This window comes from Ochotona curzoniae, unplaced genomic scaffold (assembly GCF_017591425.1).
Source record: "Ochotona curzoniae isolate NIBS_2020 unplaced genomic scaffold, NIBS_Ocur_1.0 contig_2321, whole genome shotgun sequence".
Taxonomy (NCBI): Eukaryota; Metazoa; Chordata; class Mammalia; order Lagomorpha; family Ochotonidae; genus Ochotona; species Ochotona curzoniae.
This window is the reverse complement of record NW_024465421.1, coordinates 23,665,950-23,678,117: the sequence shown is the minus strand read 5'-3', so window position 1 is coordinate 23,678,117 and position 12,168 is coordinate 23,665,950. Positions and strand designations below refer to the sequence as shown.

The following is a 12,168-nucleotide window of genomic DNA, read 5'->3' as shown; positions in this document are numbered from 1 at the left end:
GACCTGGGAGAATCTGCTGGCTGCTGGCTTTGGATTGGCTCAATTTTGGCCATTGCAGCCACTTGAGGAGTGAACCAAAGAATGGACCATTCTGTTCTTCTCTCTATAAACCTGCCTTTCCAATAAGAAGTTAAATCTTATAAAGTTATACAGAGAAAGGGAGAGTCAGAGGTCTTCCATCCCCAAAGGGCTGCGACGGCAGACACTGGGCCGGTCTCAAGCCAGGAGCCAGGGGCTTCTGGGTCTTCCCTGCGGTGCAGGGTCCCACGGCCTGTCCCTACGACAGTGGTCGCGAGCCTGTGTCCGGCGACACCTGTGCCTGCCGCGCACACCTGGAAGGCAGCAGGGTTTGGGTGAGCCGTCTCCCAGCCCAGCCCACCCCCAAGGCCTTTGCAGATGGGGGTCCTTGCTCCCTACACTTTCGACATTCACCTACTGGACATTTTAAAAGGAGAGGACCGGCGGGAGCTCGACAGGAGCGGGTCTGGGGGGGTCCCTGGGCAAGGGTTCTCAGATGCGGCCATGAGAGCAGAGGCTGCCCAGCTCCAGGTGAATTTCCCACGTAATGCTTTAGCATAGAAGCCTCAAGCAACGCTTGGGATGTTGATACTAAATGAGGATGCACATTCGAGGCTTACGTCAAGTGCTGCGTCTCGGGCAGAGGCCGCGGCCTCCGTCCAGCCCCCGGTCCGCTCCTCGCACGCAGCCCCCGCCGGGGTTTTGGTCTCGTCCTCCCCCCCGCGCCGCTCCGTGGTCTCGCCTGAAGTGCTCATCGATAGCTCTACGCTCAGCCTCGCTCCTATCGACTCGCTCCAGCTCGCCTGGCCGTCCTGGAGCGCGGAGGAGCGCGGAGCCGCGGGAGGTGCGCAGGCCGCCGGCGAGGGCTGGGGCGGCTTCTGGGGGGCCGGCCGAGGGCGGCCCGGGGAGCGGGCACCGGGGCGCGGCGGGACGGGCCCGGGGGCGCCGCGCGCGCTCGGCAGGGCCGGGGGTCCCACCGCGGCACTCGCCCTCCCGCCGACACCGGCCGCCGGCCTGTGCGCACGCGCAGGAGCGGCGCGCCCTCCGCCGTGCGCACGCGCAGCCCGCCGCTGCGGCAGGCGACGCCCTGGGCGTGACTGCCCCCTGCCGGCCCGTGGCGGGATGGCGTGGGCGAGGAGCGGGCGGCGGCGCACGCGCCCTGGCGCCCCGAGCTGCAGAGCGCGCCGGTGTGGGCGCGCCGTCCGCGGGGTGCGTGGAAACCATCGTCTGGTCGTCGTCTCCTCCCAGATGCGGTGACTTCGGACACCCTTGTCCAGCGCTCGGGCCCTGTGCAGGCCCCCCGGCGTGCACGCAGCCGCACCAATGAACACCAACCCTGGCACAGTGGGCAGCGACCCTGTCATCTTGGCCACCGCCGGCTATGACCATACCGTGCGGTTCTGGCAGGCCCACAGCGGGATCTGCACCCGCACTGTGCAGCACCAAGACTCCGTATCCCCTGCACCATCCCCCCAGCCAGCCCCGGGGCAGGGAGTGGGGTGAGGGATGGGAGAGGCTGAGGGTGGGAGCATGGCTCAGCTCTGGCCGGCGCTGGAGGCACCAGACCCTCTCCCCGCCCGCGGCCGGTCGCCCTCCTTAACAGGCTCAGCAGGTAAACGCTCTGGAGATCACGCCTGACCGCAGCATGATCGCAGCTGCAGGTACCTGCAACCCTTGACTTCTGACCCTGACTTTTGCCAGTTCTGGCCTGGGGGACGCGGGAAGGCTTCAGTCCCGCCTCGTGCCCCTAGGTTACCAACACATCCGTATGTACGACCTCAACTCCAACAACCCTAACCCCGTCATCAGCTATGACGGGGTGAGCAAGAACATCGCGTCCGTGGGCTTCCACGAGGACGGCCGCTGGATGTACACAGGCGGCGAGGACTGCACAGCCAGGATCTGGGACCTCAGGTGTGGGGCGGGAGGGCGCACCCCAGGCCGTGGCTGCGTCCGTGTGGGCATGCTGTGCCTGGGCGGGTTACCGAGGGAGGTTGAAAAGTCGGAACTGGCAGATCGCATCACTGCCTTGGTCTGCAAGGGCCAGGCACAGAGAGGGAGAGAGCTTCCGTCCCGTGGTTCTTTCCCTACATGGCCACAGCTGGACCCCGGAAACCTTAGGCCCAGAGCTGGGTCTCCCACGTGGCCCCCAGTGGCCAGGCAGTTCCCAGGTGGGAGAGCGGAGCAGCCAGGCCCGGGATGGCATCACAGGCAGCCAGCCACCACCAGCAGGAGGCCTAGGCGGCCAGGCCAGGGGCTGGGCTTGGGGGAGCTGGGGCAGTACCCACCAGGGTCTGTGTGTACACCCCAACCCTGCCCCCAGGTCCCGGAACCTGCAGTGCCAGCGCATCTTCCAGGTTAATGCGCCTATTAACTGTGTCTGCCTGCACCCCAATCAGGTGAGCCGCGCCCCCAGAGCAGGGCACCCCAGGGCTCAGGAAGCCAGGGTGCTGCCCTGCCTCACCTCCCCCACGCCGGCCCTGCAGGCAGAGCTCATCGTAGGCGACCAGAGCGGCGCGATCCACATTTGGGACCTGAAAACTGACCACAACGAGCAGCTGATCCCGGAGCCGGAGGTCTCCATCACGTCCACCCACATCGACCCGGACGCCAGCTACATGGCTGCGGTCAATAGCACCGTGAGTCCTGCGGGCTCAGCCGCTCACCTCCTTTGCACGGGACAGTTCCCACGGCCCCCAACTCCTGACAGCTACTTGGCCACCAGGGCCCAGGGTCTCTTAGTCTGGCTGCTGACCTGTTGGTCACCCTGCCTGGATTACCTCTTCCTGAGGTGTCTTGACCCTGGCCTGCAGGAAGCCATGGGTGGGCCGGCCCTGCTGTCTCCTGCAGCCTCCCCTTCCCTCTTGGACGTCCCCCAATTCCTGCCTGCCATCCTGTGTGCCCTCCCCCGGCCTGTGCAGTTCCCCTTCCGTTCTATGCATTGGCCGGGGACATCCTTGAGGAAGTTGCACATGAGCCTGTGGGCAGGCACAGCCTCCTGCTCTCAGCTGGCCAGGCGTGATCCTTGACTAGGCTTCCTGGGGGCACAGCAGGAGGTGCTCAACCGGGCCCTGGACGCAGGTGAACCCTTTGTCGCTGCAGCCTCAGAGCCTCGGTGACCTGTCCTGGGACTTTGTCTGCAGGGAAACTGCTTCGTCTGGAACCTCACCGGGGGGATCGGGGACGAAGTCACCCAGCTCATTCCCAAGACCAAGATCCCTGCCCACACACGCTACGCCCTGCAGTGTCGCTTCAGCCCAGACTCCACGTGCGTCTCAGCTGCTGGCGTGGGGGCCCGTGGGCGCATGGCCGGGGTGCCTGTGGCAGTGGCTGCTGGGCACCCTGCTCCCCACACTCCTCTCTCCTTCCCCCAGGCTCCTTGCCACCTGCTCGGCTGACCAGACCTGCAAGATCTGGAGGACGTCAAACTTCTCGCTCATGACGGAGCTGAGCATTAAGAGCGGCAACCCTGGGGAGTCGTCCCGTGGCTGGATGTGGGGCTGCGCCTTCTCTGGGGACTCCCAGTACATTGTCACCGGTGAGCCGCCCCCACTGCCGGGCCTCCACCCAGGGTGGCCAGTCTGGACTTGGGCCGTGAGCCCCGTCCTGCTCCGTCTGTCCCTGCAGCTTCTTCGGACAACCTGGCCCGGCTCTGGTGTGTGGAGACTGGCGAGATCAAGAGGGAGTATGGTGGTCACCAGAAAGCAGTCGTCTGCCTGGCCTTCAATGACAGTGTGCTGAGCTAGCCTGCCTCCCTGGGGACAACACCCCGATCGCAGGGAGACCCCCAGGTTCACCTTCGCTTGGCCAGATCGGCAAACCTCCCTGGGCCTGCGGAGGGGAGGCTGTGGCCAGGCCAGGTCCCTCCTAGCCATCCCAGGCTCAGGAGCTGCATAGTCTGGTGTGCAGGACGGCTGGGCCCATGGGAGCTGGAACCACTAAGGGGCTCTGAGGCTGGTGCCCACCCCCAGCCCGTCCTCTCCTCCCCGCGGCTTCTGCTGTGCCCCCACTGCAAGTCCCGGGGCCACAGAGAAGAGCAGCATGGCCAAGTGGAAGGTTTATTCGGCGTGTTCCAGCGGGTGGTGCCGGGGCCCTGGGTCGGGGGCTCAGTCCGGGAGGTAATAAAAGCAGACGGACACACAGATGTGGCTTGGGAAGCAGATGTCAATGCAGAGGTAGATGAGCCGCTGCCTCGGGGGCCCTGGGGGGGAGGGCTTGTGAATCCCTGAGGGGGCACCCCCGGCTCTGGAGACCCCACCACCGCCCCAGACTCCTCGCATGGTGCATCCCAACTCACTGTCAGCTCGACGGGCCCAGTAGATGGGGGTCTTAGCACAGAGGTGCCGCACGGAAGGCCCGACCTGAGCAGGGTCCAGTGCACGGCTCCCAAGCACTGCTAGCAGCTCCTGGGCATGGGGGGCAGTGGGGCTGGGGCAGCAGGGCTCCTGGGCCTGGGGAGAAGGCTTTGGTAGGCTGGGTGGGAGCACTCTCTCTGCCCAGGCCGGCCCTACCTCCAGCCCTTGTTGACAGCCTCGGCCCAGAAAGAGCTTTCAGTTCCCTGAAACCGGAGCTTCACACCCCCACCCCAGGCATGGGGGGGCTCAGTGCACACAGTGCCCTTTGCTCACCCTGGAGCTGTTGAGCAGTAGCTGCAGGGCCTCCTGGTCCTGGGCCTCCATTCGGCGGAGGAAGCAGGCCTGGTGTTCCGAGGGGCGGTAACAGATACAGCCCTGGAGAGGTGGGTGGGTGAGGCCGGGCCTCCCCCACCCATGCAGGCAGCACAGCCCCCTCCCTGCCCACTCACGCTCTGCCCGTCAAATAGCACGGCCCAGCTCCGGTTGCTATGAGGCGGCGTCACCATTATGGTCGCTAAATTTCGGGCCTCATCGACCAGGGTGGTTTGGTTGGCCCTGGGCAGCCGGTGGCTCGGGAGGGTCAGCCGGAGAACTTGCTGCTGTGTCTGTTGGAAGCCGGAGTTGACCAGCTGGCTTGAGCCCAGGCAGCTCCTACATCCCCTGGCCCTGGGCTGCAGGGTGCCTGGAGTCACCCTAGGGGGTCCTTCCAGCCAGCCCATCTTACAGCCACTCTGGGCCTGACCTCCCCGTCACGCCACCCCGGCCCCGGTTCCGGTTCCCAAGAAGGCTTACCTCAGGGGTCCGAGCAAAGCCCAGCAGCCCCCCAGCCACAGCGCCGACTGTGGCCAGAGCTAGCAGCAGCAGCAGGAGGCCAGCAGCTCTCCAGCCCAGGTGGGGCTTGGTCTTCACCCGAGGGCACATTGGGGTTAGAGACCAGCAGATAGGCTTGCTTAGGGGGCAGTGGGTACTGGGCATCCCCACAGTCCTTGCCCCAGGAGTGGCAGGAGACGCTCCAGCAGGCCTGCCTCCCTGCTGACAATGCACCGATTGTCTGCAGCCCCTTGGAGGAGTCGCCAAGCGAGGGTACCCCTCCCCTCATGATTCCACTGCTTCCTCCCTACTCCGTATCTCATGTCCAGGGCAGAGCCAAGATGGCCTGCGCTGCCCTGCCGGGGTGTGCCAGTCAGCAGGCACCTGGCCAGGGCAGAGGAGCGCGAGTGGGAGGGCTGGCTGCACCTCCACTGCAGCAAGGCAGGACCAGCTGATGGACAGGCTGCAGCTCCGGCTGGCCAGAGTGTTCTGCTTCCCTCTGGACCCCAAGAGCCAGGATCCAGGCTGACCTGAGGTGCAGTGGGTAGAAATGCCTGTGACATTTCAGTGTCCTGTAAGGACACTGGCTCTTGTCTCGGCTGCTCCACTTGTAATTGCCGGAGTCCAGCTCCAGCTGAGTTCGGAAGGATGCGAGGAGGCATAGAGGCAAGACGGACCACTAGGATTCCATGATCATAATGGACAATGTGGGAAAGCTGTCCGAACCAGTCAAACTCTGGTCAAGGGGGTGTTTCTAAGGATAATTCTGGCATTTGTTTTACCTAAAAACAATAGAAGTTCCTGCTACAATTCTTATTCTACAATCTAATCTTGTACCACAAAGAAAAGAATCTAAAGAATGAAACCCTAAATACAGATCCCTTGATTAGCATAAGGTCAATGCGGACAGCCAAAACAGTAGGAATAATAGAAGGCCCTTTTGCAAGGCATTATTATTTACATTAACCTCCAAGCTGTCACTGAGGAAAAGGTCAGCCTCACAGCAGCAAACAATGCCTGGATGGGTTAGAATTCCCCGGCAGGGTGGGCCGCGTCCCTGCAAGGGAAGGTGGAGCTGCATTCAGGTGGCTGCACAGGTTCTGGCCCTGCCATGCAGTGCCTGCAATGGAACAATACCCTTCACACCTTCGCGTCCCCCACATCCACTGCAGACCCCAACATCTAATCCAGCGAATGGCCTGGGAAAGGCAACAGCAAACGGTGCCTAGACCCTTCACCCACACAGGTAGCCTGGAGAAGCTCCTGACCCTGGAGAGTGAACTGTTAAAGTGGAAATCTGTGAGCAGTTTGGGACTGTGCGTTGCCCCGGCTCTTAACAGTGTGGGGTGATAAGTGTGCACAGGCCACGCGGGGCCTGGACGGTTAGATGCCGTTCCTGCCAGCTTGCTTGACCCTGCTGCTCACTGTGCTGGCCAGCGTGTCTGCTAGCTTCACCCCATGGCCTCAGGTGGCTTCGGGTTTCATCTTGCTTTCCCAGGCTCACGGCAGCCAGCATTCCAGTTCCGGAGCTGGAACCCTGCCGTGCCTTCCACTTTTAGCGCCCATCCCCCCTTGGCCTCCGTGATGGGAGGATGAAAAGACAAGGACACGGAGGCAATAGAGATGGCAGGTTTAATGTGCATCCAGGCTCACAGTGCAGGCCCCTGCAGGCCGGGGAGGGAATATGGGGTTCCCAGCCACCCCCCACCAGTGGCTGCCACGTGCTCCTGGTGTGGGTGTCAGCACCCTGGGCCTGCTCAGCGTCGATGTACCTTGAGCCGACCTTGCAGGCACTGCCACCCGCACGGTGCCCCACATCACAGTACAGGCCGGGAGGTATGCAGGCTGGCACTCCCTTTATTGCTTCCCTCAGATGTGGTGGATAAGCAGAGGGTTGCTACTGGCACAGGGCTGGGCAGGAGTCAACCCAAGGGAACGGCTTCCCAGGCTCTCTTCGAGAAGTAGCTGCAGTCCTGCTAAAGGTCAGCCGACTTGGGCATCAGCACCTTGGCTGGACAGGGACTCCTGCCCATCCCCGCAGCAGCCACTGACCAGGACCCACAGACGGCCTTGGGGACTGCTGGACTAAGCGCCCCAACCAGGGACCAGGGACTGCACGAGGTTGCACTTGCTGTCCCTGGGGCTCCCGTGCCCTCCCTCCCAGAGGCTGCTCTGGCCAGCACACGCCTTCAGCCCTGCGGCCCGTCAGTGGGATTTCCCCACAGGACAGAGCACAGCTCTTCCTCTGCAGGGTTCAGACTTTCTTCCACCACAGGACAAAGCCACCCAAAGAGCCCATGCTCAGCAGAGGACCGGCCTCCCTTCTGGGGGCCATGTGGCTGCTGGGAAAGGCCAGCGCTCCAAGGGACAGGGAACACACAGCAGGTGGGGCAGCCCTGCAGGGACACAGTGACCACGCCGGCTGCCCCCTTCTGGTCCACCGCGGGCCACCGGCCGGATGGTCCTCAGCCCCAGCCCCTCCTGCAGGAGTTCGGGGCCCTGAATGAAGGTTTCTGTAAGAGACACGACCTCCCTCTAAACTTGCCGGCCTCAATGCCCTGGTCAGGCCCCGGGGTCACCAGAATCCTGAACTCAATGAGCCAGTCCAGGACCCGGCCCAAGGTGCCCACCGCGCCTGGAGCTGCTTGCTGCGGACACGTGGCAGGCCACACGCTCACCTGCGGGGCCAAGCCCCCAGCTAGGAATTGGGGGAACTGGTTTTCAACTCTTTTATTCTGTGAGTGAAAAAGCCCCGACCTTTAACCCCGGAGGGCGGGCAGGAGGTCGGCGATGCTGTCCACGTAGAAGTCCGGGACCATCTTCTTCTTGGACACGCAGTCACTTTCCCGATTGCGCCGCACGTCCCCGAGTGTGGACACGCCCGTGAGGGTGAGGATGGTCTTGAGGCCGCAGGTGGCGCCCAGCAGGATGTCGGTGTCCAGGCGGTCACCCACCATGACGGTGCGCGCGGGGTCGATGCCGTACTCCTGGGACACGCAGTCGAAGATGAAGCGGCTGGGCTTGCCTATGATGTCAGCCTGGCGCTGGGCCGCCATCTCCACGGCTTGGACGAGGCAGCCGGTACCTGTGCGGCGGACAGGGAAGGGAGGGAGGGGGGACGGACACGAGCGCGCCCGCGGTCAGAGCCGGGGTCGGGGTGGGGGTCGCCGCCCGCCCCCGGCCTCCCGTCCCCGGCGCGCACGGACCGGCGATGAAGAGGCCGTTCTCCAGGGGCAGCCGGTTGTCCATGTTGGTGCCCACGAGCAGGCAGCCGGGCTGCTGCAGGTAGCGCAGGGCGGTGGTGAGCTTCATGTAGCTGAAGTGCGGGTCGAAGCCCACCACCACGGCGCCCACGCCGGGCTCCAGCGGCGCCGACAGCCAGTCGCCGGGGCCGTCTCCCCGCAGCGGCTCGGGCCCCACGCCCACGCTGGCGACGCCCACGGCCTCGAGCTCGGCGGCCAGGGCCGGGCTGCCCAGCACGTAGGCTTTCGGGGCCGGCGTGCCCGCCAGGCGCTGGCGCAGGTAGAGCGCGGTGCAGTAGGCCGTGCCGAAGACCTCGGGGCCGGCGTCGGGCTCCGCGGGGCCGCCGAAGCCCAGGCGCCGCAGCTTCTCGGCGTAGGCCTGGCGGGTCTTGCTGCTGTTGTTGGTGATGAAGCCCAGGCGCTTGCCCTGGGCCCGCAGCGCCTGCAGGGCCTCGGGCGCGCCGGGCACGGCCGTCTCGCCGCGCCACAGGACGCCGTCGCAGTCGAACAGCAGCGTGTCCACGTCGGCCAGCAGCGCCCGGGCCCGCTCGGCGCTCAGCCGCACGCAGCGGCCGTCGGCATCGCCGGCCTCCGCCGCTTCCGCCATGCTCGCCTGTCCGCAGCCACCGGCCTCAGCCGCCCGCGCCGTCACCGGCCGCTCCTTACAGCCGCCCGCCGCGGCGCCCGCCCCGCCCCCGGCGCGCTCATTGGCCCGCCGCCTCGCGGGCGCCGCTCATTGGCTCCTGCCTGCGCCAATCCGCCCGGGCCTCCCGCGGGAGCCCACAGGACCGTCCGCCAATCGCCTCGGCCAGGAGGGGGCAAGCTGGCGGCCATTGGCGGCGGGCTCGGGTCTCCACCGGTGATTGGCTGGCGGGACGCCCACCGGCACTGGCAGCCGAGCGCCGGCTGAGGACGCGCCGCCGGCCTGCTCAGGGCGGCGGGAGACTGCTGATTGGCGGCCGCGGGACGGCGCGGCCATTGGAGGCGTGGTCAGCCGGCCGCGGATTGGCTGCGGCTCGGTGGGCGGGCCCGGGTCACGTCCGCAGCGCTGCGGCGGGTGTCCCCCCACGCGGCACACGTCGTCGGCACGTCCCGGCTGCTCCCCGGAGCCGACCCTCCCGTCGCCCGCGCCCCGGCCTTGGCTCGTCAGAAGCAGGAGTCACGGGGTCGGAGGAGCCGACCTGCGGCGCGCCAGCCGTCACTCTGGTCACCTTTGTCGGTCACAGGGACTGGCGCGGGCAGAGGCGTCCTACAGAGTGCACCGAGTGGGGCGCCCACAGGAGCACAACCCACCCGGAACGACAGTCCCTAGGCACCACCGCTGTAGGATTTCCACCCTGGGGCCATGTCCTTCCTCGGTGGATCGTACCGTGTGGTGTGGTCCAGCCCAGAACTGCACGCTGGTGTCCCCCGCGCCAGTTCCCAATCCAGCTCCCTGCCAGTGCACCCCGGAAGGCCCCAGAAGACCACCCAAGGCCTCTGGGCAAGACCGCGGACCACTGAAGCCACACTCCAGGGGTGTCCTGTGGGGAGGTGCAGGTCGGAAGCGCAGCAGCTGGGAGCTGAGCTTGCATCCCCATATGGGATGCTGTGGCCACGAGTGCCAGCTTACCCTGCCACTCAGGTTGGAGTTTAACCCCCTAATCCGACTATGGTGTTTACGGGCCGGGCTTTAGGGAGCTGATTAGTGTTACATAAAGTCCGTAGGGAGGCTTGTGCGGGACTAGAGGGACCAGAGCACACACGCACGGACTCCCTGCCTCAGCTGCGGGTGCCCTGTCTGACCTCAGGAAGGCTGTCACCAGATGCGCCCGTTGTACCCAGATAATCATCCAGTCTGAAGTCTGTGCTAAGGCATAAAGGTGGTTTATTCAGCTTCGCCTAGGTCTCCCAGCCACCTCCCCCAGCAGGGCTGGGCGGGGGAGGGACAGCCACAGCCCAGGCTGCTGCAGGATCAGCAGGGAGGGATATAGAGAAGGGGAGCACAGCCAGAGAGCCCCCAGTTCAACAGCCTAGCGTTCTTGTACATTTCAGGCTCTTAATTATACAGTCATGACATAGCAGGCTTCTATTGGTGGGTTTGAAGCAAGCAACTTTCAAAAAGTACAACCTGATGAGCTATAGGGCGGTGGATCTTATCAAATACCAGGTACCTCTTTCCTGGGGAGTGGTCTGCCTACGTGACCTGCCAGGTGTCCTGCTGGGTGTCACGTAGACTATCAGGCCTGGAATTCACACAGCCCCCAGCCAAGCTATTAAGGCAGAATCACAAAAACAGAAAACGCCTAGGTTCTTCACCCCTTGACCCTGGGCCAGGACTATAAACCCAGATAAATCTCTTTTAATAAGCTGTTCCGTATTATCTGCCCAAGGCAGTGACCTCTGCCTGCCACAGCGGCATCCCACACGGGCAGTGACACCTGTGCCGGCTGCTCCACTTCCCATCCGGCTCCCTGCTTAGGGCTTGAGAAAGCAGTGCAGGATGGCTCTGGTGCCTAGCCCCTGCACCCACACGGGAGACCTGGAGAAGCTCCTGGCTTCAGTCCTGGCCGCTGTGGCCCTCTGGGGAGTGGATGAGTGGAAAGACCCTTTTCTGTAGCTCTGACTTTCAAGTACATCTTAAACTGACACATCCTAGCTTCTGGCAGGTTCCGCTGTCTCCCTTCCCAGGGTGGAGCCAGCCTTCCTGGCCCTGGCGCCTCATCTGTGGGCAAGCAGCTGGCTGGGAGAGGAGAGCGGGTGCGTCCCCATAGCTGGTCTCCAGGACAGTCCCCTGGCAAGTGGCCCATCAGCCTCCCTTATTTCATCTTTAAAATGGGAATGATGGGTATTGCAAGCTAGTCCCATCAAGGGCTTTATTCCAAACAACTAATTAAATGTGAGCTTAAAAAAAAAAAAAAAAGGAGGGCCTAGCAGCTAAAGTCCTCGGCTTGCACACGCTGGGGTCCCATATGGACGCTGGTTCATGCTTTCGATCGGCTCAGCTCCAGGCGTTGTGGTCATCTGGGGAGTAAATCATGGCACAGAAGATCTTTCCGTCTTTCCTCCTCTCTGTAGATCTGACTTTCCAATTAAAAAAAAAATGGTAAAAGAAAGAAAGAGCGAGCACAGCAATGTCAGGGCTGCCAGGTTCACAGCGTCTGGAAACCAACAAGATGTGGGACTCATCCACACGGTGGGACGTGCCTCCGACCCACAGACGAACCGGGCCAGCCTGCGGGACCAAAGGCAGAGCCGGCAAAGCCACACAGCGCAGGTGCGTGGCTGCAGGGGCGCTGAATGAGTGTACTAGAAGGGCGAACTCTGCGGGGATCTAACGCAGTCTAAACATATGCAAAAGGATGAAGTATTCCTCCAAGGCCGCCCGCACTTGGCCCGGGGTGATCACGCAGGGACGGCAGCGTAGCGAGCGCCGCAGCTCCGTGTCGGCCCTTTGAGCTCAGAGAGGAATCACGCAGGACCAGCAAGCTACTTCGCTCCGGCTCCAAGCGGTTGACAGCCCCGGCGGGTGCAAAGCCAGCCCCGGGTTCTTCCGATCTGGACACGCCCCGAAGCGCCAGCTCACGCCCACGGGGCGGTCCTTCTGCTGGACACGCCCCCGCCCACCCATACGCCGCGGTTCCGTTCCATCACGGCTCTCTACCAACGAGACTCCACCTCTGCGAGGCCGGCAGCCACACCCACATGTGGCCCCACCCCCTGCCTGTCCGTCAACCGCACCCCGCCCGCCTCCCGTTCCTGCA

General features: G+C 64.0%; 3 protein-coding genes across 3 annotated transcripts; 1 reads left to right on the top strand and 2 right to left on the bottom strand.

The window, feature by feature from the left end:
• The first annotated feature begins 795 nt into the window (after positions 1-795).
• Positions 796-3,873, top strand: LOC121151756 (target of rapamycin complex subunit LST8-like). The gene is made up of 9 exons (XM_040973543.1): positions 796-862; positions 1,267-1,470; positions 1,631-1,679; positions 1,770-1,932; positions 2,342-2,417; positions 2,505-2,657; positions 3,162-3,286; positions 3,393-3,556; positions 3,646-3,873. The coding sequence occupies exons 2-9, from the start codon at positions 1,342-1,344 to the stop codon at positions 3,762-3,764; spliced, it is 978 nt and encodes a 325-aa protein (XP_040829477.1). The 5' UTR covers positions 796-862; positions 1,267-1,341; the 3' UTR covers positions 3,765-3,873.
• A 251-nt stretch (positions 3,874-4,124) lies between these two features.
• On the bottom strand, positions 4,125-5,294 carry LOC121151898 (BRICHOS domain-containing protein 5-like). The gene is made up of 5 exons (XM_040973751.1): positions 5,166-5,294; positions 4,823-4,978; positions 4,647-4,748; positions 4,316-4,469; positions 4,125-4,219 (listed from the first exon to the last, which is right to left on the bottom strand). Exons 1-5 carry the CDS (start codon positions 5,292-5,294, stop codon positions 4,125-4,127), a joined length of 636 nt encoding a protein of 211 aa, XP_040829685.1.
• Positions 5,295-7,898: 2,604 nt separating this feature from the next.
• LOC121151757 (glycerol-3-phosphate phosphatase) lies at positions 7,899-9,039 on the bottom strand. Its single transcript, XM_040973545.1, has 2 exons — positions 8,390-9,039; positions 7,899-8,268 (listed from the first exon to the last, which is right to left on the bottom strand). Exons 1-2 carry the CDS (start codon positions 9,030-9,032, stop codon positions 7,943-7,945), a joined length of 969 nt encoding a protein of 322 aa, XP_040829479.1. The 5' UTR covers positions 9,033-9,039; the 3' UTR covers positions 7,899-7,942.
• Positions 9,040-12,168: the final 3,129 nt, after the last annotated feature.